We start from the raw sequence: 24892 nt of genomic DNA, 5'->3' as shown, positions 1-24892 counted from the left end.
TCCACATAAAAATAAAGATACAAAAAGGTAATAGCCGTTAATATCAGTAACAACAGCAAAAACTCCCAACAAAATTTTCCCCAAAATACCCCAGTCCTCGCTGGGCAGCACTGGTTCTTAGCCGCCTTAAGAAACTACAATACCCATAATTTTTTAGGGGGGGTGCTTTAAATGTATGGTGAATACACAGCCTAATTGGCATTCTATATGTGAAATGGAGGAAGGGGGTGCCATCTTGTTATTTGCCTCAGGCAGCAAAATGCCTTGGGCCGGCCCTGTCTCAGTGAAAATATGGTGCAGTGGGTAGGAAACTGCAGATTCTGCTATTCCTTTTCTCCGTACATCATTGCTGTGTTACATTAATTTACATCTAATCTGTATGCTCACAGATTCCCCCCCCCCCAAGGGGAGCCATGACGCTAACAATGTGTACCTTCCATTGTAAGGCACTTGAAATCTAATAATAAATTATGGTGAATTCAGTTTATTATGTAAATTCCATAGTGTGCTGACTAGAAGCAGTTTGAATCATTTTATGGTGGATATTTTCATAGGGAGTTGCTTATGACTGGATGAGATCATCCTTTGGAGAGAGATCACATGGATTCTAAAAATTAAAAAATAATGTTGGCTTTTCTACTCAGAGTGCAATTGCTAAAAACTAGCTCCCAATATTTTTGGCACACTAAATGTCTGTGCTGAAATGTATTGCAAGGCAGTAGAAGAAATGTGCTGATTTGATAAATGAAGAATATTGCTTTGAGTGTTCCAAGAATATTACATTAGGCAACTCAGCTGATCTCAAATAAAGCTTGTAGATGATGCACTGTTGTTACCATTTAATCCGTATACAGTAGTCAGTACTCAACTAACCCTATTTGGGCATGAGCTCCTCAAGTTAAGCAGATGCTGAACTTAATCTGAGTGGGTCCTAAAATGCATGATTTTGGCTGGATTATGTCCATTGTTTTCATGTTTAGGTTTCCTTAAAAAGGGGAGGAAACCTGAAGAGGAGCACAGAATATTGTGTAGTGCTCCTGAGGAAGATCCTCTTCTGAACACATTGGGCCAATAAGCAGTACCTTGTGCATCTAGATGCTTCCTCCCCTTTTCTTTCTAGATTGGGGCCTCTTTCCCTTTTCCTGTTAGCCCTTCCAACAGAACATTTCCACTGAACCACTTTCCCCTTCAATGCATTTGATGTACCTTTGGCAATTTTAATAATAAATTGGGGAGGCAGTATGCATAGTAAATGTTTGCTTACTGATGTAATCTGCTTAAAACAGTGTCTTGCTTTTGGAGGATTTTAAAACCAGAATGGACCATTTGCTATAAGTAATAAATGAGGTGGGATGCCTCTTCCTACACTTGACTATTTATCTCTTTAAAAAAACAAATTCTCTTGAGATTCTTGTTCCATTATGGCCCAAATGATTTTACAGTGTGGTCTTCATGACTAAACACTGTTTGCTACAGCATAAGCCTCTATGCATGTAGGCTGTCTCTTTACCTGGAACTCTAAGCATGCTGGATTCAAGCTTACAGAGACCACCACTTCTGCATGTTTGGCAGCCTGTGCATCCCTTCAGAGACCACCTATGTGCCCTTGCAAACCTTCCCTCTACACATAGACAGCATCAGGAAGGGGCCAAGAAAACCACAGAACATCAGGTTTAGTGCTAAGGGTGCAACACTCTTTCAACAAGATTTGCCCCTTCACATGAGTAACACAAAAAGGGAGCGTCAGGTGTGTTTGGATGAAAGGAACTTGTTAAAATACAAAGCTCTTTATTATTGTTTTATTGTCCTACCTTGTAAGGAAATCAGGCTGGGCACATATGGAGACCTGAGGCAGTTAGTGACCACAAATGCCAGCTGTTTATTAATAATACGGTCAAAAGGAGCCTGTGAGTTACACTGAAGACATTTGTCAAAAATGTGTTTGCTAACTTGCCTCAACTGACTGGTAGGCAGTAGCTGGTACTGCTTGCTACACAGTGCTTCTTAGGGAGGATGTGAGCTGCGTCTGGAACTATTTGGCTTTTTAAATAACATGACTCCACTGGGGGAAAGTATATTAGTTCAGGGCACCTACAAATTTAGCATGTACTTATCCGTATAGTATGCTTTGAGACTGCAACCCATGACTGTAACTGGATTAATTTCACTGTACAGCAGATGTCCTGACCCCTACCAGATAAATCTATGTCTTCAGGGCAGCTTGACTTCCTCGTGTGGGGTTGATTCATCACATCACTTTTATTTCTCCTTAGTTCAGTAGTGTATTTCATGGTGCTCCTGAAATATACTAAATATTACTTCATAAATGCAATCACGTTAATTAATAGAGTTTGATTATCTTGAAAATTACTTTGAAACTTATTTTTCCAGTTTCCTGCCAAACTGATATATTTTGCAGCTTTCAGCTCAATTCAGTTCATGCTGCTTCAGGCTACCAGAATAAGTCCCAAAGTGTTTTACAGGGAGAATGGTATACAAAATATAAGTAAAGGTAAAGGTACCCCTGCCCGTACGGGCCAGTCTTGACAGACTCTAGGGTTGTGCGCCCATCTCACTCAAGAGGCCGGGGGCCAGCGCTGTCCGGAGACACTTCCGGGTCACGTGGCCAGCGTGACAAAGCTGCATCTGGCGAGCCAGCGCAGCACACGGAAACGCCGTTTACCTTCCCGCCAGTAAGCGGTCCCTATTTATCTACTTGCACCCAGGGGTGCTTTCGAACTGCTAGGTTGGCAGGCGTTGGGACCGAGCAACGAGAGCGCACCCCGCCGCGGGGATTCGAACCGCCGACCTTTCGATCGGCAAGCCCTAGGCGCTGAGGCTTTTACCCACAGCGCCACCCGCGTCCCGTGCATACAAAATATAATATACAATAAAATATACATTAAAACAAAAATACATAGTAAAAGCCTTCATCCATGTAACAGCCATCCAACAACATAAAATGACCACTACACTGACATAAGAATGAACACAACAAATAAATGACCCAAAGCAAGACCATTGGCACTGCCCAAATGCCCAGGAGAAACAAGAGCATCTTTTCCTGGCATCAGAAGGATGACAAAGTCAGTGCCATGCAGGCTTGCCTGGGGAGAACACAGCTGTTGGTTCTTGCTCCTTAGGATTCTCAAAGCGAGTCCCAGTGAGAAGATGGGACAAGCAGCCAACCAGGGTGAATAGGCCACATACATGCATGTTTCAGGGACTCCAGAAAAACGAAACATTTATCAAAATACAATACTGCAGGCTGGTCTGTGACACTAAGCGAATAAGAGAGTCATGGAGGGGATACATGTATGGCTCATAAAGCTGTCCACATCATATTGAAGAGAATCAGGGTTGGAGGAGCCATTGACAAAGTGCTGTCTGATGGACCGCCACCTTTCCCCCACCCCAGCACAGGCTTGCCTGGTATCTTCCTCCTTGATGAGTTCTCCAAAGGGAAAGGAAGAGGAAGCTGACAGGATGTGTTACCTATTTGAAGAAAATTTTACTCTGTCCTTTATATCTCTGTACAGTGTGGTTTTTTTAATAAAAAATGCAATGTGTTTAGAAATTCTGAACATTAAATAGTATATAAATACCTGAAACAAATAAAATAAATGTCCAAGCAGGAAGATATTTGCAGGCAGGAATTAACCGTTGAATGACACACACATTCATTGTTACACGGAGGCGGCTTTCTAATCTACCACCTGACCACCTTTGCATTTGTTCCAGATGCAACCTGTCTAGCATCTACAGAAGGCTTTTCCGTTTGCCATAAATTTTAACAACTCGGGGGCAATGGAAACATGATTAAGCAAAGAGTTGTCCAGAAGAACAATCAAATTTCAGGCATGTTAAAGGAAAAACAAAATAGCATTTCAATTAACTGCTACTCCAATGCTGAAGAGGTGGCAAACTGGAAATTAACATTTGGCTTGCTCCAATGTGATTAAAATTATTCAGAGTAGGGTGAGTCATTAAAGTAATCAATCCAAAGTCCTTCCTTATCAACTAAATAATTCATTTGCAGGTGAACTGACCTGCCACTCCTAGGAAGGAAATGGATATTTGCATAAATGGTAAACTCTGAGATTTGCTAGTGACAGTTTGTGGTTAGGGAGCAGAGAGCTTAACCGTGATGCCTAGTCTGGAAGACATGCTAAGCCAAACCTGTGTGGTTTTGCAAAGCTAAGGTTTGGCTTAGCGTGTTGTGCTGATGGTGATGTGGCTGAGATGAAGCTCAGAGAGAGTTCCAAGAAAAGTTAGGGGAAAGGTCAAAACTTTTCCAAAGTGCAATCGTCATCAAAGGATAGATGCAACCTTTATGTTAATGCAGCTTTCACACTGAAGATGGATACAAAAGTTATGCCATTATACTGGCACTGTCATATGCATGTGACACTCCTATAAAGAATGACCTGCTTTTGACCTTTGCTTGCTAAGCTCCAGGAACCACTGAAGATTTTGCATGGGGGGGGGGGGTCCTATTAAAAATAGAAACATAACAATGCAGTAGAAGAATATAAAAATAAAATACAGGCTTCATTAGTTATCTTGTTATATCGCTGCTGACATCTGGTGACAATTAAGCAGTGTTGTAGAGCATATCCTGTTTTCCCAGTTACTTACAGATATTTAATTAACCTGTTGGTGAGATACGTCTAATAAGGACTGTGCCAATTTCGGAGGGTTTTCAGTTTATTACTGGTGAATGCATGCAGCAGAAAGTTTATTTCAGGCAGTTCATTTCATTTAACAGCTTTTTCCATGACAGTCACAGTAACCCAAAATAACATGAGTACCAATATGAGCCAAAAGAGTGAAAAACCAGCATTGAATTTAGACTAGGGAAACCTTCATTCAAAGATTTGTTCAGCCATAAAACTTACTGGGTGATATTGTATGAACTGCTGTGACAATAAAATGTGAAGAGGGACCTGTGTTTGTCCCTCCCCGCATTGGATGAAGGGTGGAATACATTTGCAAAAATTAAAAGTAGTAGTACTGATTGTGTAGATCAGCTAATGTAACTAATTTGGTCTAGAACCCGTGAATCAACTTTCTAAGTGCTGAGAATACCAACCATTTATTTATTTTGGATATTTGTATATCACTTTTAAATAGTAAGTTCTTAAGTGGTTTACATAGTAAATTCTTATTACATAGTTACAGATAAAAACAAGAACTACTAAAAACACAGAAGAACAATAAAAAGCAGTTAAATTTGATCGAATATATATATATTCTGTGGGGATTTAACTATATGTCTTGTTAACTATGCATGCCTGTGAAATACACAAAGCACACAACTACTTAAACAATAACAATGATGGGGGAATTGGCTTTTAGGGTCACTGCTCGCTACTTAAAAGACTTGGAGCATAGACCAGTGGTACAAATTTGCATGGGATATGCATATGCTAATTTATTTGCAAAAATGCAGATTTAGATCAACTTTCAGAGTGGGGCTAAAAACAGATTCTGACTCCTGCTGTTAGGACTTCATTGGCTCCTGGTCGTCTTAAGATAGTGAGTGGTTGGCTTTGACCAATACTGCATTCTGCAGAATGCCCAGATAAACTGTCAGCAGAATCAAAATAAAGATATAACCAAGTGTTTTAAAAAGAGGGGAAGGGATAAGAGATCTTGGAACTAGCAGAATGTGTGTCCCCCCCCCCCCCAACCTGGTCAGGCAACCTCTTACCAACATCCTTACTAGGTTTTCCTCTGGGATGGTTAGAGGTCTCCAAACCATCTAAAACAGATTAGGATTAGCCAATGTTGATAGTCATGAAAGGAGCTGGTTTACAGTTATGGAGATGAGTTGTGTTGACATTAGTATCCAGTTCTTAAAATAATTACAAATCATCCATCCCAACAAGGATACTGTGATATCTTTGCTTATTTGCTGATAAATGTGCGTTTTAGTTTTTGCCTTCTGTTTAGAGTGAATCAGAAGGGAAAACAAGCATTTTCAACCCAGCCCTGTAGAACTGTAGCTAGTTCTCTATTTGGCAAATAGACTTCCCCCCCCCAAGCTTGAGTGTTTTTCCTCATTAAATATCCTGAAAGGCTGTTGTTAGTGGGAAATGTTCATATTCATACAGAGGTAGCATATTAATCACAATGCAATGTACTTTAAAGTTTATTAGATTCTGGTGGATAATCTGCCTTCAAATAGCTTTGAGATTACATCAAATATTTCAAATGACCTTCTACCTCTTTTATGCATGTGTATCTAATGAAAAAACATGTTAATTTGAAAGATGAGATCATTTGAAATAATGTTAAAGGGCAACAGTTTAAAATGTACTCAGCAAACTTCCAATGAGAACTTTAAACTAAAAGCAGTGACCCAGTACACAGTGCTTTGCTGTTACAGCTCTTTACTTATTCAGCCTACAAAGGCCTTCAAAGCTCTGGGAATGTCTAGACCTGAGTCTTCCGGGTGTGAAACAGACTGTTTTACATCACACCACACACTTCCTGGAAAGAGGTATTTTTAGTTTGGGTGGTTAATATTACCATGGTGTGCCGCCTTATGCCAGGCTTGTTTGGGGCCATATGCAAAATGGTGGACACTGGATCCAGAACCTCTTAGGCTCCTCTTTTCACCCACCGTACTGAGCTCTGTGCATTGTTGAAGTCACATGGTGCTCTATAAAAGGACACTACCCTTTCCTCCTTGGTGCCTTTGATGCTTCAAACTACTTCCCAGAAACCTGAGTGACCTCTTCGCCCCACCCCTGCTGAGGCCCTTCTGCACCATCCCTGAAGCCCATTGTCTGTGGGGAGGCAGGGGGTGGCCTTTTTCATTATGGCATTTCTGTGGCAACTCACTCCGTGGAGAAGCTCACCTGATGCAGTTTCTGTTATTTTTTGGCATCAATGGAAGACTTTTTTAAAAAAAGTATAGCCTGTTTTTAAATGCTTATCTGCTGAGATATTATTCTGTTGTATTGTATAAGTGTTTGTGGTTATGGTATAATGGTATATATATAATGTTGATATAATAGAATGGTAAATTTAGAAAGGCAGGGTCGCTTCATGATAGTCAGAACCATGCCCCCTCATAGCCATGCCCCATTTAATATTGTACAGCCTTCTAAGATTATACAATAGTAAGTATACAACAACAATAATTAGGGATGTATTGAACAATCAGTGCAGATTGCCATGTTTTATTTAAGTTGTTAAATGTTTGCATCTAGGTAGATTGAACAATTAGCATTTTAAATGGCCACTTCATTCTTCTGAGGGCTTTGGACGAGTCAATGCAGCATGTGCAGTTACTTAGTTCCATCTAGTTGATAGTCAAAAAGCAAAGTGGCAGTTTCAGTTTATTAAACAGCAAAGAAAAATCCCTCCACCTCCAAAAGTTGGGACCCCAGTGGGTTTAATTCTTTTTTGTTATAACTGAGAGATAGGAAGGTTTGAAACCTAAATGTCAACTGCTGGAAAAAAATCAAAATAATTTGAACCTAATTTTGTTTCAGTTTGTTTTTACTTCAGTATTAGAAGCTTGTGCAGTGTTTATAAGATTAATAATAGAAGTTCAAAAGCATAGTGTAAATAAATATCCTTTACAAATAATTTGTAAATATTGTTTATGCTGTGACATAGGCGTGATCTTGAACTTGCTGCACTGATTTAAAAAACACCAACTTAAGTTGGTACAGGTTAGGCTAGTGTGAAAATTTAATGAGGTGAAAATTGGGCAGTATGGGGCTATAAATGTAAAATGTACCATTATTACACTGAAAGACTAGCTAATTTGGGTTTACATACACACAGTGTAATGTCACGCTACAGTCTAATTTTATTTTAAAGCTCAAAGATCCTGAACACTTTCTTTTCTACCGTTTCAAAACAACAGCGTGGATGTTTCTCAGCTGATCCTTTTGTCTGCTTGCAGAGGAAATCCTTTCAGGAAGCCCAGGACGAGGCAGAAATGGAGCAAGCGGAAAACCTGGGGGGAATGGGAAGGAAATAATAAGGTTTTATTTTTGCATGCAAGGACGTCAGAAGCAGGGCAGTGATTCAGGAGTCAAAACCAAGAGGATCTGGAGGGGGGAAACTGCTATAATGTGAGCTCGTTATAAAGCATTGCTTATCACACATAAATAATAATATTTTACCTTCTTTTGTGTATATGATTTCAGGATAGCATAGCCTCAGCAATCCATGCTCTTATATTCTCCAGGTTAGATGATTGTAATGTGCTCTAACGCCACCAGTCTTCAGCTGGTGGATCAGGGCCCACTAGGTGGTCATGGCCTGATCTGAGGTGGGTCACAGCAGGAGCCGTGCCACCATGCAAATATATGATCAGAGGTTAAGAAATGGGTCCCCAAAGGCTTGTTTGGGTTAAGAATGGGCCCTAGATCTGAAAAGGTTGAAGGATAGTGCTCCACTATTTTGAAGTTGTATCTAGTTCAGAATGCAGGAGATAGACTACCAGATGTTACTAGTTGTTATGATCATTATACCAGTGCTACACCAGGAGTTGTGCTGATCTCATTCTTGGGCCCAAGCCAAAGTGCTAGTTTGGATCTTTTTGGTCTAGGATCAAGTGGCCTTCTATGCCTACCCATAACATTAAGATTTCTGTTGATGGTATTTGGCAGGTGCCCCTGGCATCTGAAGGGGAGTGGGTGGCTTCTAGGGCCTTCTTGGTGATAGTGCCCAAATCATGGAATGCTCTCCGCAGACAGTTTGATTAAGTTCACAGAGCAAATGTTTCTCATCCCTTACTTCCTACTGCAGTCAGTTATACACTCTCTGAAAAGCCTCTCTGTAGCGGGGAGGGGCTCCTGAGTAATGTGGAATGCAGTATAGTTGCTGGGGTCAGGGAAGGTGGAGGCAGCCCCGAAGCTGCATCTTAGAGCCCCTTAACAACCATCATATGGGGACTTCCAAGCAGCTCCTGAAGCCAGCCAGAGCCAACTGCTCTGGGCTGCTGAGACTGCCGCTGCTGCGTTTCCCGGGGACATTCTGGGGATGGAATTTGTCCAGGGACTTATTGAAACGGGGACATCTGGTAACCCTAATATAGGAGGACTGCTGGGGCTGAGATGCAGGAAACTTCCCTTCCATGAACTTATTTATCTTGGAAGTCTTTCTTGATTTGGGGTAATTCTCCTCACAGCCTCCTGCTTCCCATTGTTCTGGAAGACCCCTCAGCTTAAGGCTTTTTGTGGGGTACAGTAGCTGCAGGGGACAGGAAGGGATAGGAATCTTTCCTTCTTTGAACTTTCCTAAGGATAACATCTTAGGATCCCAGACATCAGCTGTTCCTATGAATGAGGCTGTAAGAACAATGTACAGCTCATTATTATTGACCTTCTATCACAAAATTGGAACCTGACTGAAGACCACAGGGTAAGCGTGGCCTGGGGCATGTATATGCGAGGCTGCCTATACATGGAATTGCTAGACTTTTGAAATCTATCTAGGCCAGTGTTTCCCAACCTTGGGCCTCCAGCTGTTTTTGGACTACAACTCCCATCATCCCTAGCTAGCAAGACCAGTGGTCAGGGATTATGGGAATTGTAGTTCAAAAACAGCTGGAGGCCCAAGGTTGGGAAACACTGATCTAGGCTATTGTTATTTACCAAATAAGTTAATATTTTCATAGTTGGATTTTGTAGGAAAAAATGGAACAACTGGGATGTCCGGCACTATGAAAATGGTTCCACGGGTGCTCACTAACTCTAGTTTGGTGATCTGTGCCCATAAAGTCTTAAGACCTTGGCCTCCACTCTGAGATGGCAGCAGCTCAGCCTTATGGAAAGCTGTTGCCTCTGCCAAGGAAGGGAAATGATGGCTGAGTCCAGGTCACTACAGTCAAGGCTCTCTCATATCATGCCACCATTTGCCAAGCCATTCACTATTGCCTGCTTCACATCTCCCCACATGCTCCAAGGCACAGCCTGTCAAGAAAGCACCAGTATTCTTGCCAGATTAACTGTCTAATGCCTTGCTTGATGGTGAAAAAGAATGGGCACTTAATTAGAATTTATTGTGAAATGTCGGACACTTCACTTTGAAGAGGCCCTCTTTTTTCTGCTTTCTTTCTTTGTCGTGAGGTAACTAAAGATTTGCACATGTTTACCTTTCTTACTAAAACTTGTACAGTACTTGACAAGTCGTTGAAATAGCAAAAAGAAATGAGGCCTGTTCCAAACAAGGCTGCCCTGGGGCATTTGCTGCCTGAGGCAAAACCACAAAAGACACCATTACCCTGGTGCCATCAAGTTATATAGTGCCCAAGACTGACCAAGTAATTTTGCCACCTGAGGCAGAAACTCTGGCAAGCATCCTTTCCTGAGGTAAAAACACAATAATAATGAATTCAATAACAATTTGTGTATTTTCATTACACCTAAAATCAGTTGCCTGAAGCAGGCACTCCACTCTGCCTAATAGTAGGGCTGACTCTGTGTGTTCGCTATGATGGTGTGCCCTGAGATGTCCAACTGGGCAGTATAATTTTAAAACTGCATCTCACTTGCAGTGTGGGTTGTACAGTCCACTTTTGTTACCTCAGGACTTTACCAGTTCGTTTCCATCTCATTCTGCTGCATGTGAAGATCAGGTTTTAAATGTATAGAAGCGTTTCCTGCGTGTGAAAATCTGGAACGGTCAATGAGTAAAGGAATATACGGTGTCACTACACGTTTTCCATACCTCGGTCATGCCCATGTGTGCTAGCCAGAAGTGTTTGCAGAGCAGAGGATTAAACTGTGCACGGAGCAGAAACAGAAATAGAAAGAATGTTTCGAAAGAGAGGCTGAGCAACGAAGGTCATCTTGACTCTTGCACCTAAATTTGGAGTCCAGTGCCGGAACTCTAGAGGTCAGACATCTGAAGAACACATTTGTTCTCTCTGTTATCTGAGATTTTCATAGATAAAGATACCCAGTGCATACCTCTGAAGAGCCAAGTTCATTCTTAACGCACAGCGTTTGGGAGGTTTACCCTTCACCCTTAGTCCTGCTGAGAGACAATCATTGGGAAGGAAATAGCAATACAATAGCCGGGGGGGGGGGGGACCTACATTACATTACTGTACTTACTTGAGAATTCAGAAGAAAAGCCTATTGTAAGTTTGCAATAAATAAATGAGCTTCAAAATACGGTGGTTTCATCAATATCCATGCAGTGTTTTAAAGTCAACTATTGACAAAACAAAGGACAGGCAGAACACCAGTTTGTTTGTGTGTTTTTGTTTTGTTTTTCTGGTATCTGCTGTTTTTGGTACTAAGTACAGTAAATGTGCTGTTTTGGTTGTTTAAAAAAATTAGAATCTCAAAATACAGTAAATATCCTTCCCCATTTCCACATGAATACCAAAGCAAACTAGAAATTGATTTAAGGGTCTAGAACATAAGGCCAAATTCCCATCTAGTCCAGCATCTTGTTCTCACAGTGACCAACCATAAACAGGACTTCGAGTGCATTTGTGATTCACAGTAACTGACAACTAAAAGGCTGCAATCCTGTACAAGTGAGTTCCATTGAACTCAGTGGGATTGTTGGCAGCTGTAGGATCAGACTCCACATCATTTGGAGTTGTTACTTTTATGATTAGGCTTAATATAGTTCCTTTCTGAACTTGATTCCATTATGTAGGAAAATGCAGTATTCCTCCACCCCCCTGAAGCTAAATGCAAAGGCTGTGTAGTTAAGGGGATGCTGTGCCATTTATCTCAAGTCATGTTCCTAAACATCACATCTTTCATAACAAACTGTGTGCCTTAGCTTGACATTTAGCAGGTGCGTGAGAATAAAAATGGAAATAAATGAAAGTAGCAAATAACCATGTTACTGGCTTCATTGGGGCAGAGGTGAAGTGACGGTGAACCTCATCTCAGAGAAAACAGTAGGCTCCCAAAACTGTACAGTGCCTTATTATTTCAAATACAGGATTAAGAGCTACGTCACACATCACCATTTCCCTCACTGGTACCTCTGCTATATACAAAATCCATGTATACTGGGAGGGGTAGCTGGATTTCATGGACTGGCTGGATGCAGAGGAGTGGTGGGAGGCATCAACTGGGGAACCCCCAAGGGAAGAAGGCTCAGAGCCAGAGGATTGGTGGTGGGACAACGATGCATGGTCCGAGGGAGAAGAAGGAGCAGACTGGGTGGAGGTGGTGTTGGAAGCTGAAGAGGCAACATGGTTTAGTGAGCAGGAAGAGGCTGTGACAGAGGGCAGTCCAGGCTCAGAGACAGAAGAGGAGGGGGGCCAAGAGGCAGGCTGCCCTCCTTCTGCGACCAGCTCCCCTCCTCCCTGGTCTCCCAGAACACGCAAAGAAATGAAGAGGGTGGAGCAACAAGATACAAGGCCACAATTTAAGAAGGATATTGACAAGCTGGAAACCAAGCCTTATGAAGGAGGGAGTTGGGTATGTTTAGCCTGGAAAAGAGAAGACTGGGAGCCTTCTTCAAGTTTCTAAAGGGCTGTCACATGGAAGATGAAGCAAGCTTGTTTTTTCCTGCTCCTGAGGTAGGACCAAACCAATGGCTTCAAGTTATAAGAAAGGAGGTTCCAACTAAACATCAGGAAGACCTTTCTGACAGTAAGAGCTGCTCAGCAGTGGGATGGACTCCCTAGGGAGGTTATGGACTCTCCTTCCTTGGAGGTTTTTAAGCAGAGGTTGGATGACCATCTGTTGTGGATGCTTTAGTTGAGATTCCTGCATTGCAGGGGGTTGGACTAGATAGCCCTCGAGATCCCTTCCAACTGTACTCTCTAAGGTAATGTTCTTGGGCTGAAGAAGGTTCCCCTACCTACATGGAAGAAGCTTCTGTTTAGGAAATGGCCATGTGTGAAGCAACCCTAACTAGGCCTCATTTATAAGAGTGATCTCCCTTGCCCAGGAAGAAGAGCTTAGTGAACTTATAATACCTCAATTATCAATGAACGTTTACACTAATTCATATGCTGCTTCCCAAATTAAAACCTACACAGAATTGCTCTGCTTCATGCATCTGGTTGTGTGATGAATTCATGCAGTTGGAAACATAAAATTAAGGCTTCAGCTGTGGAAGGCAAACTGAGAATTTCACTGACTGAAGTTTCATTCAGAGAATTTCCACATATCAATGCTGTTGGGTAACAGATACAAAGGAAAAGAAAAACCTTCCCTCTCTAGTTGTCAAAATTATGACTTAAAAGATGGCAAGTGTGTGTGTGTGCACCATCCAATTAAATTCCTCAGTCTTGCCAGTAGCAGGGCAACCAATTCTCCTTCATTGTGCTTATAACATTGAGATTCCCAACAGCTAGTTGAGTCCTATTCTGCGCCTTTCTATCGCAACAAATAATATGTGCAGCCTTCCCCATTTCATTTTCTGCATACTTCATCTTTCTCTAGGAGGAAGATAGGAGGAGGTGACGCAAACAGCAACTGTCTCTTCTGCTTGAAGCCTGTGAGATTAATTGGCTATCCTACAGCCTATCACCTGTTCTCAAGCAGGAGAAGGACAGCAAACTGATCTGTTAGCGTTTGACCCCTTCCAGTCAGCCTTGAAGCCAGGTCACAACATTGTAAAGCATTGGCAACATGGATGGACAATTTCATGGCACACAGCAACAGTAAAACAAATGATGGTGCTATTTCATCTGTCAACTGCTTTTGACATAATGGAGTACGAGTGACTCCCCAAGCTGAAATAATGATTCTTTCCCCAGCATTTCTTAAAAAGAGTCATGACAGCCAGTTCCTCCTCCTCCTCCTCTAAACTGCTGGCATTTACATTTCTGCGGGCAAATCCTTCACCATTGTTTCTTCACAACTTTGTAGAATGATCAGGGAGGCATCGTGACATAGCACAAGTTACCCTGCCTGCAGTCAATGGTTTGGGAGACTGAGCGTAAGCAGGCTGGTTCCACAGCTATTTCACCGGGCACAAGAAATTGGCGACCAAAACTGTAATCCTAACACCTGCTCCATGCAGGTGGAGCGGATGTTTTGTGCACAGGTGTGGGGCTCCGTGTCCATGGAACTCTCAGCTGGGAGAGCCAAATGAACTGTGGCAAAGTGAACACTATTGCTGTAGCCAGGATAAAACCTCAAAACAGGGTGTTACGAGGCAGAGCAGGGTTGCATCTACTGGATTCTAAGCTGACCTGTTCCCTATTAAGGGTCCCAGTCTTTGCCCCTCAACTGGCACAACAAAAAACCTAAGCACACATACACACACGCCCTTAGGCTGGTGCAAGTGGCAAGGCTTTGGATGCAGTGGTGGATCTGCTACTTCCCAGCCAGAGTTTGTATTGCTCTGCCCAAAGAATAAAGAACTGACAGATTTACTGATGGAAGCTCTTTGGCAAGGGTGAAGAACCTTAAGGCCAGGGGCCAAATGTAGCCTTCCAAGCATCTCTGACTAGCTCTCAGGACTCACCCCATGCCACATTCCTCTGCCTCACCCCTCACCAGCTTTGCTTCACATCCTCTTTTTAACTAGCTAGAATGTGTCCTTGAACTCTGATAATACCTTTGGCTTGTCTGGATGGAGTATCAGATGTGTGTTGCTGTACCCACTTTTTCCTCTGGTTCTGTATTCCACTGGCTTGTGGTCACCTGGGAGGTTGCCCAGAAGAAAATATGACCACTAGGCTTGAAGAGCCTGATTCCCATTCCTGCGAGCACCTTCCTCTTGTCCTTCCATACTTTCATCTTCCTTTTTCCCTCTTCCACCCTCCTCGGTTCCTTTATAATTATTTTTAATTGACATTGTCCACAGGAATCATGAGCCAGATCCTTGCTGAGGGTTTCAAAAGCAGAGTTGCGTCTCAGAGCAGACCACCTGCCTTTCAAGGTGGCGCCTTTTGCTTTTCTTTTTTGTCTCCTGGTCAAGTTCTCTTGAAGTTCAACCTTTGACATCTCTTTGAAGTGAAGGACAGCGAATACTTCAAAAGGAAACGGTCACTTCACCTGCACTCAAAACCAAAGCATTTTTCAGCCACAGAGAGCAGTCCAGGAACTGCGGCAGGAGTGAAAAAGTGGTTCTTTCCTTGAATGAAGAAGAGGACTTCAAAACACTGAGGGGGAAACATAGTTGAGGGGAGGGAATCAAATTCTGATGGGATCCAAGATGAATTATGCACGATAGCTATAATTTAAACAAATCTTATTCCTGTCTATTGAATGAGTTGGTGGGGGTGACGAAAGAGATTTGCTCATGTTTCCTTTTAGTATTTGTACAACACATCAATCTACCTAGCACTTTGCCAGTGGCAGACTTTGGGCTTTCACATTTCAGCATCACCCTGTACAATGCTAAAATCCACCCTCACCCCCGCTTCTCTCACTCTGTTCTACATTGTTGTGGTGCCCCATGTAGCATGGTGCCCAGTGTGGCCAAACCGGTCACGCTACCCTAAAACCGCCTTTGACTTTACAGGACATCCTTTACTGAACTTATTAATATGTGCGAGAGAGAGATTCTTGGCTATTATTAGTAGCAAGAATGAAATCCAAATTGAGTACTGTGCCTGGAAATCAGCAAATAAGTTTGGTAAATAAATACATTTTAGTTGTGAGAGGCCTATGACACTGAATGAATGAACTGAGTTTTAAACAGAAGTTATGTATGGTTAGTGTAACTCTGTAAAACAATGTATCCTAATGGTGGCCAGTTTCTGTTATGAAAGCATTTCTTCTTTTAGAGTTTCCAAGTTCTCAAAGTTTTCATTTTTACAAAAGATGCAGGATGTTTTTTAAAAACAAACAAACAGTAAATATTTTTGTCAATTCATACTTACAGTACAAGCAAACAAATAGGTGCTGTAGTTCTTAGACTTACCTGAGTCATTCTTTTAACACTGGGTAATATGTGAAGTTAGTAGTGATGCATGGCACTGTTGTTCTTGCAAAATTATATGTAAGACTTGTATAGCCTAACCTTACATTTTAAATGTTAAATAGTTGAATAATAAGCAATCTTGTGGTGCTTTATTTTGTTTTCTTCTATTTGCAGCGGAAAGTTGCAAGGAATCTCAAATAATAAAGATCAAAGAAGAGCCCATGGAAGTTGATATTCATGATTCCCAAGCCTCAGTTTCACCTAGCCAAAACATCAGTTATAGCACTTTACTCAGGCAAGAGATAACTGAACACATACAAAAGATACCAGAAGGCCGAGTGCTCCCTGAGAGAAACCTCTTCAGCCAAGATATATCAGTGAAGATGGCTTCAGAGCTACTTTTTCAGTTGTCAGGTAGGTAAAGTAGTTGGATACCTACCGTCTACTTTCCTCGTTTTTGTTAAATTCTGAATTTGAATGCGTTGAACTGAGGCTGAAGTCCTTACTAGGACCTTAAGGCTGCAATTCTGTACACCACGGGCAGCCAATATGGTGACCACCGGATATTGTTGGTCTTCTACTGCCATCTGCCACAGCCGGCATGACCAATGGAAACCTGGAGGGTGCCATATTGCCTACCCCAGTTAAACACAATTACCTGAGAACTTAGTCCCATTGAATTCATTGGACTTACTTCTGAGTAGATGTGTGTAAGATGGTACTGTAAGTCCTTTTAAATGCAGTGTGGCTTTTTTATGAGTAAATGTGCTTCTGATAAAGCTTTCCTATCTAGAAAAATAGCTTTGTAAGTACTGGAGTAGCAAAAAGTAAAAAATACGGTTGCAGATTAACTGGAGACTTACGGTGCAATCCTAAAAGCATCCTTGAAAGAAAGTCCGACAAGCAACTCACCATTTACTCAGGGGTTATGTTCCAAGGCACTGTTCACATCAGTGAAATTGCTTATATTTGAAACACCATTGAAAAGGTCTGCAAACACCCCGCCCGTTCCCCATTTTGTGACATTTTTATGATGGTTTTGGGTCACTTCTCGATTCGGCACGACCGTGCGTAAATGGGGGTTGCCTTTATTTTATTCAGGATGTAAGTTTGCTTTTGCTTTTTAGTTTTAGTTTATTTATTATTACATTTATATCCCACCTTTCCTCCAAGAAGCTCAAGGTGGCATACATGATTCTCATGCTCCCCATTTTATCCTCACAATAACCCTATGAGGTAGTTTAGGCCAAGAGATGGTGACTGCCCAAGGTCACCCAGTGAGCTTCATGGCCAAGTGGGGATTTCAGCTCTCAGGTTCTAGGTCCAACACTCTAACCACTAAACCATATAGGCTCTCTGCATTACAGATAAACACAATTTTACTGCCAGTATCTGTGTGGTGCCACTTCTTTTCATGCACCATTGTTCCTGTTCCTAAAGGTTCAGCAGCATATCCTGTGGTCCTTTCTGCCCTGTTGAACCTGTGGCACTCAGTGGAAAACCATGGGCACAGAACTTCTTTCCTTTTGAACAATAAAGTTATGAGTCAAAATTTGTGTTCTAGGAAGATTGCGAAATAGTTTCTGCCATCAGTTGAATATGTGCAATGACAAACTAGAAGGGAGTTCCATTCCAAAAAAGCAGTTACCGTATTTTTTGCTCTATAAGACTCACTTTTTCCCTCCTAAAAAGTAAGGGGAAATGTCTATGCGTCTTATGGAGCGAATGCAGGCTGCGCAGCTATCACAGAAGTCAGGACAGCAAGAGGGATTGCTGTTTTCACTGCGTAGCGATCCCTCTTGCTGTTCTGGCTTCTGAGATTCAGAATATTTTTTTTCTTGTTTTCCTCCTCCAAAAACTAGGTGCGTCTTGTGGTCTGGTGCGTCTTATAGAGCGAAAAATACGATAATTACCTGGGCAAAAACCTATTCCTACATTGCCTAGAGGAAAAATTAAGCATGCATGACTTTTGATTTTTCTTTCCCCACCTCTGTATGTCTGACATGAGACATATATCTTACTTACAATGGGTGCCATAAGCCACAGATAACTGCTTCTTTCCAGGTCTCTAAATAATACAGGAATAGTTTCCTTGCAGTCATTTGTTCTAACACCAAGGCACCTTGTTTTCCTTTTGCCAATTTCTTTGTTTCCCATAGTATTCAAGCAAATTTATAATATCAAAGGAAAGCACATAAATTGAGTAGGGGAATTTTTCAGCAAGGGAACACTGATGCATGTTTTACAATGTAAATGGGAGGTTGGAGAGGATATTTGGATAAGAAGTTGATAAATCCATACAAATAAGATTTTCCTCAGCTGAAAATGGCCAGAACTAGAACTTTTAAAGGAAATACTTTTGTTCGTTTTGACTAATTAAAAATAATAATTTATATCTCTGCAGAGAAAGTGAGCAAAGAGCACAATCACTCTAAGGATAACACCATCACAGCTACAACTAGGTAAGCAGCATACTTGTTAGAGCATGATAAGTTGATGTATAAGGGCTTTTATGCATGCAGAGAAAAAGGTCAAAGGGTTTAGTTAATTTAGCTGGTTAATTTTGGGTGTGTTTGTCCTGCACCTGCACGTGTACCTGCACCTAGTTAAACATGAGAGTGGGTCAGCAAGCATGTGAGAGTGACTCAGCACAAGTATAAATACACTTATGGTTGAAGCAAGTTTGCTCTTGGCCAAAGCCTATTCTGTTTGGGGCACTGCAAGGTGACTGTATGCTGCTGGAAGGACGGTACAGTGGTACCTCTGGATATGAATGGGATCCATTCTGGAGCCCCGTTCACATCCTGAAGTAAATGCAACCAGCATCTGCGCATGGGCGGGTCGCGATTTGCCGCTTCCGCGCATGCGCGTGACATCATTTTGACCGTCTGCACATGCGCAAGCGGCAAAACCCGGAAGTAATGCGTTCTGTTACTTCCTGGTCGCCATGGAGCACAACCTGAAAGCGCTCAACCTGAAGCAACTTCAACCCAAGGTATGATTGTACAGTATATTACAATGGAATGTAACTTAAAAGCTGTGGAACTGCGTTATTCTGTCAGTAAAGGAACTGACCCTACCTAGAACTATCCGGTGTTTTTCTGTTCCATTGGCCCACTTCACTGGCGTGTTGAATGGGCACTCTGCAAAGGCCATACAGATAAAGCATCCTATAACATGGCAGGTACTTGGCATTGGTGTAGTGGGAATGTTATTTTAGATTTTGAAATGCTGCAGTGTATCAGATGGAGAATCGTACATGGTGTAATCAAACCAAAGTTATGCCCTTTTAAATCTCATTGATCTCATGAGCTCATACCTAAATATTTCCCACAGAAATCAGGGGAATTTTTTTTAAAAAATGCTTAAGTTTGGCATGATCATGCCCATGCTATCTATGTGATAAGCTGATATATTTCTGTTTGACATGTGATTAAAAATTAATTCAATCAATAAGCTCATAGTATTAGGGCAGCTAAGGCAATAAATCAGCAGCAGCAGCGTTGATACATTTCTGATGTGCTTATAAATCATAGGATTGTTAACTACAGTAGGAAGGAAAAAAATACGTTCTCTGTATCTACTTCCTGTAATAGAGACTCACATTGGATATGAAACCTCACTCTCTCGGTCCCGCTTCACCTCTGGCCTCTGTCATGCTTGATTATTGCAGAGTTGTTCCAAAGTGCAGTGATTTCTCTCGTCCCTGGTCTTTTTTTGAGATCTCACTTCAGTTCATCGGTGCCTCTTCTAGATTCAGCAAAACATGGAAAAGGAAAAAGCAGCGGCCCATGCCATTGCCTCTGCTTATTCTTATTTAGCAGAACAAGGCAGGACTGTAGTTTCCCAGGTGTCCTGGCAAGTCTTGTCAACCAAGGCTGTGTCCCCTCTAGGTCATGTGGGTGGTTGTGTCTGTTGGGCCTTTGTGGGAATACACATGAGCACCTTAGATTTTTTGCCTCCAAAATATATCCCGATGTTTCCTGTCTGCACTAGCAGGCAGAGCTTGATGAGATGTATTCTTGCTGTGTGTTATTTTCTCCACCCCTCAATTAGTGCTTCTGTACCCACTATAAATTTTGGAAACCTGGAGTCTGTTGTGAGCAGGTATTTGTTTACCTGTGTGTATCTGTGTGCAGATACACCAGATTTGCACAAAAAGCAGTAAAAAAAAAAGTGTGTGAGGGGGTCTGTCTGTCCAAGTCAGGTCAGGATTTGGTTCCCTTACATGAAAGGCTACCACTTGCTTTCTTCCTGCTTTCCACCTCATCTATCTGCAAGGGCAATTTTTATTTTTAATAGAGCTGTTTTGTGCAAGAGCAGTTCTGCACAAAAAGCAGGCTGCGTCCTTTCCTGTGGGCTGATAGAAACAAAGTGGAAGTGGAAGGCTGGCAAATGATAACACCCAGAAAAACCTCAGCACATGTGTAAACAAACAGGCAAACAGTGCGCCTCAGAGCACCCATGCTCAAGTAACATGCGATATTATATGGGACTTGATTGTCCTCAAAAGTAGCATGCAGGTAGACCCCCAATCATGAGCAGAAATCCATCTGTTGAACACCCCAAACACTTGGGTACAGTATACCAAAGAGAATTATCCATTCTTTCCGAACCATTTATCTATTCTTTTATTTTTATTTAATTTTTAAATCACATTTATATCTCACCTTTCCTCCAAAGAGCATAAAGTTGTGTACGTGATCCTTCTCCTCCCTATCAAATCCTCACAATAACCCTGTGAGGTAGGTTAGGCTGAGAGACTGTGGTTGTCCCAAGGTAACCCAGTGAGCTTTATGACTGAGTGGGGGTTTGATTCCTGGTTTCATAGGTCCTAGTCCAACACTCTAACCACTACACCACTGTCTTGTCCATTGCAAAATCCTGTCCATCATTCCAGATATAGCTCGGGTCAATTTATCCACACAAAAGCTTTTGCATGCAGGAGCCAAGTTTTACTTGTTGGGTTGAACATGAACTGATTTTCCCTCTGTCAGTAAATAAGTTGTGTAAAAAGGTACACAGCTTCTCAGTTTGTAGTCCTAGAGCTCCAAGGTCTTCCTGTCACAACCTAAACAACTTCCTTGCAAGGAAACAGAGTGTATTGGTTCAGCCGGAGATGAGGGGAATAACTGTAGGGAGAATGCTTAGCTTCATTTAGGCTCCTCCAGTGATACGGACATTTTCCTGAGAAAATCAGTCTCCCACTAAGGGCCCCTCAGGACGGGGAGAAGCATTGTCCTCCCTATAGAAGAATATTCAGACAGGATGTGTCAGTCTTCATACTGACATTTACTGTATCCACACCAGCTGGATTAACTTGGCTTGGACATGTTGCTGGAACATATGTCTGAACTGTGAGCTCTTTGCAATGTGGCACTCCATAAAACCTGATATACTGTGCCATGTCCTGAAATTCCTTTGCACAAACATCACTGGGCTTCAGGAACATGCATGTCTCCTTAAAATGTCTCTGCTAATGCTGCTTTTCTAATGCGAACCATAGCCAGCGAAAGATGGTGGTTCTTCATTAAGGAATAGCTGGGAAAACATAGAGGCCATGCATCAAAATTACATTATTGGCATTGAGGGCTTTTGACTTTTAACTTCAGGGAAGGCCCATGTGGTGGTTATGGGCCACCCACCTGCCACTGGGGTCACTGCATCTTACTTGGATGGTGATGGGATGGCAGCAAGGTTGGGGTTGGGCAGGTGCAGTGGTATGGTCAATCTAGCACTTCCACTGGTGCCCCCCACCCCACCCAGCCTACATTGCCCTCCACCAACCAGTAAACAGAAGTGATTCCAATATCAGGGGAGCAGCTCTGTCTCACCTTAAAAGCCACTTCCATTTGTCTCTTTCTCCAAAGTATTTCTACGAAAAGCTCCAGTTTTTCGGTTTTGATACATGGTATGCTGCGTAGATAACAATACAGAATTCAGTAGTGAGTGATGATCAAGTCATTTTGTAAAACAAGTGAAATTTTGTTCCAAAGGTTAGTCTTTATTTGAGTTTCAAAAGCAATTTTCATTGTAACATTGTAAACAGAACGTATTTAATTGTGCATTACTGTGATTTTTATTCTCTGATTAGTATTATGTCAGCTTAAAAGAAAACAAATCGTTCTTTTCCTTAGCCCTTTTTTCCCTGAAGATACATTTAGACAATCACCATTCACTTCCAACTCAAAAGATCTCCTGTCTAATGAGACTGCTGTTCATGGAAGGACAACAGTACCAGGTATGGGACATTATGTTTTTAGTAACAGTAAAGTTCAGATATTGTGATTGAAAAGTCCTAGTTGTGTTCAGATACATCAAGTGGAAGCATCACAAATCCTGAAACAAAATATATCAGAAGTCATTGGCTTTGAAAATATAAGACACCAGCCATAGGCCTTGAAAATATAATTGGCTAAATAAAATGTATTTAACTTGGCATGAATTGATGCTAATTAGAATTAACTGGGGTTGGATTCTTCAGCTAGAAAAAAAACATTAATTATTATTTCCAAGAATTGAAGAACATTGCAGGGCACATTGACATAGGTTGACATCCAAGGGTGACTGCATGCAAGCTGAAGAGATTTCCACTCATGCAACGCTGGATTTCACCCATAGTCTTTTATGGTCAGCAAGTCACAAAGCCTAGAAAACTACTATGAAAAGGGATGTTGATTAGAAATTCCTCACCACATAGAGTTCTGGAAACATTTACTTTATCCCAGACTCATTGGGTTGCTTTTCTACCTACACAAATTCAGCTGCAGTTTTGTCATGATAGGATAAATATTGCTTGCTACTATGGCAAGTGAACTTTTAGGTATTTGGTCACTCTGGGGCTGTTGGGGCTTAGCCAGAGTGGAGTGAAGGAGAGGTTAGCATATATAATTGCCCTTACAATTGTACCAGAAACACAAGATCATGTACAAAACATTATGTATTTTCAGCTTTTCAATTGAAGTTCTGCCTCATCCCAACAAAATCTCAAAATATTTCCATAGTGGCTAACAAACTGAAAGGAACTGGAACTGGACTTTCTGCTTTTAATTTTCTGTCTGTATATATAAGCACTTTGATATTTCTGTCAACCTGTACATTTTAAATCATTTCATCCCTTTAGAAACCCTCTCAAAAGGGCTTTGCTACTGAAATATTTATTTTATTTATTTCATTGTTGCATACCAGCCAGCTCTTTCTAACTTTTAAGGAGGCAGGATGTGACCGCCATCTGTAATTTACCTCGCAAGAAAAGAGCATTGGCTGCCTGCCAGGATATCTTAATGTTGCTGTAACCTGACATTAACTGCAGCTGAAAATGTGGTAGGGCAAATTCCAGACTCCTGTGTATGTCCAAAAATCTTGCCTGGAATCCAGAGAAGAAGCTTTGCTTCTTTGGAAGAGGACACACATGCAGCCGGTGGTTTTCTTGCTGTTTTTGACAAAAGGCATACATACAACGAAATACTGACTTCAGCATGCTCTGAACTGGTGGAGGAGTGGGGCAGGTAGCGAAAGCAAAACTCTGGCAGAGAGCACAGTTATTTTCTGCCTGCTAATACAACTAAATAAAGGGGTGGTGGCATCAGCTGCAGTGGATGCTCTGGACATTCAATGTTTGCCCAGCTCTGCCACGTGCTGATGTAAGGCCTTGGCATACATGCAAAACTTGAGTTTCTGTCCCCTCTCTTCCGCTTTCCATGTGCATAAGTGGTATTATTAGCCAGCGGGTTAAATCCATGTTCGCTGCAAATGTGGAAGGTTAATATATGATATGTGAGCCCGTCAAAATGCATTAACAAAGTGTTACAGTATTACCAAAGGAAGATCAAATTAAACTCACCGGGTGAGGTCATAGCTTGATATCAACCGAACTGCAAGAGCTCAAGCTTTTGTCTGGTTGTCAAATGTGTTTTTTGTTTTTTCGGATGCTATAGACATGAAAACTTTCACTATCTTTATTTGTAAAATTAGGAAAGAATCATTTGCATTGGGTAAAATAAATCCTATCACAGTTCCATAAATTTGCTGCAAGGATACTAAAGCAGTTTTTACTAGGGCCGAGTGGTGTACTTGGCATACACCACACATGTTTCGTTATGTCTCAGGGGTTCTCAGAGAACAAGCTAGTAAATTCCTATGCGCTCAAAAAGGCTGCCATAAAGAGACATCACTTGGTGGTGACGGGACCAGGGAAGGGAGACTGAGATACCTTTATTCTGTCTTCTCTCCCTGCCTTCCCTCAGGTGTATTCATTATGTATAAGGGCGGGGGGTGTAGCTCAGTGCTACAACGTATTCTTTGCATGCCAAAAGGTTCTAGGTTCAATCCTAAGCATCTCCAAGTGAGGCTGGAAAAGACTTCTGTCCTGTCTGAAATCCTGGAGAGCCACTGCTAGTCGCCATTGACATCTACTGAGGTAGTTAGGTAAATGGTCTGATTTGGAATAAGACAGCTTCTTGATTCTATGAGTTTTCCTTGAATGAGAAGCACCAAAGGACCTACAAGGGCTTAGCAGAAAGGAGGGAAGAAGGTTCCAAAGGGAAGAGGACCCTTAGGAGAAGAATCTGTTCCTGGAATAAGTCTCGCAGGGGCAGCATCCCAGATCATTAACACTCCCAACAGTAGCCAACTAGACACTGTAGCCAAGTTCACAGGAAGGGCATGATACACAATCTGCATCATCTAGGAAACTTTGCTTATGAAAATTGTAGTTAGTAGCCATTGCTAGTGTTATGGTCTATATACTACCCCAGTCCTGTGACAATGAGTTTCATAGGTTGGTTATATGTTGGAATAAGAAATACTTCCTTTCATTTGTCCTAAAGCTGCTCCTTATCAACATTTATTATGTTCTTAGACCACTTTTCAGACAAATATTGTCTCCCAAAGTGGCTCACATCAGTTTAATAAAAAAAACCTGAGGCTTCTGCTATCAGGCTTACCAACGAAAAGTCAGGACACACGAACTGAGGGAAAAGGTAGAAGATGTATGTCAGTTTGACAATGCCAGAACAAGGTGTTGAGTCATAACCAGGCATTTATATCCACTTAGAGTCAGGCG

General features: G+C 41.8%; 1 protein-coding gene across 4 annotated transcripts in view; it reads left to right on the top strand.

Moving 5' to 3' along the window:
• Window positions 1–24892, top strand: part of ZNF827 (zinc finger protein 827) — a 115253-nt gene that overhangs the window by 60728 nt on the left and 29633 nt on the right. For all 4 annotated transcript variants that reach the window (XM_028744957.2, XM_028744958.2, XM_028744959.2 and 1 more), the window contains exons 6-8: window positions 16003–16242; window positions 18233–18290; window positions 21966–22069. In XM_028744957.2, the coding sequence (XP_028600790.2) occupies window positions 16003–16242; window positions 18233–18290; window positions 21966–22069 (402 nt within the window). The remainder of the gene's footprint in view (window positions 1–16002; window positions 16243–18232; window positions 18291–21965; window positions 22070–24892) is intronic.

The sequence above is a fragment of the Podarcis muralis genome, chromosome 9, assembly GCF_964188315.1.
Source record: "Podarcis muralis chromosome 9, rPodMur119.hap1.1, whole genome shotgun sequence".
Lineage (NCBI taxonomy): Eukaryota > Metazoa > Chordata > Lepidosauria > Squamata > Lacertidae > Podarcis > Podarcis muralis.
Note: the sequence above shows the minus strand (reverse complement) of the source record. Positions and strands in the feature narration are given on the sequence as shown.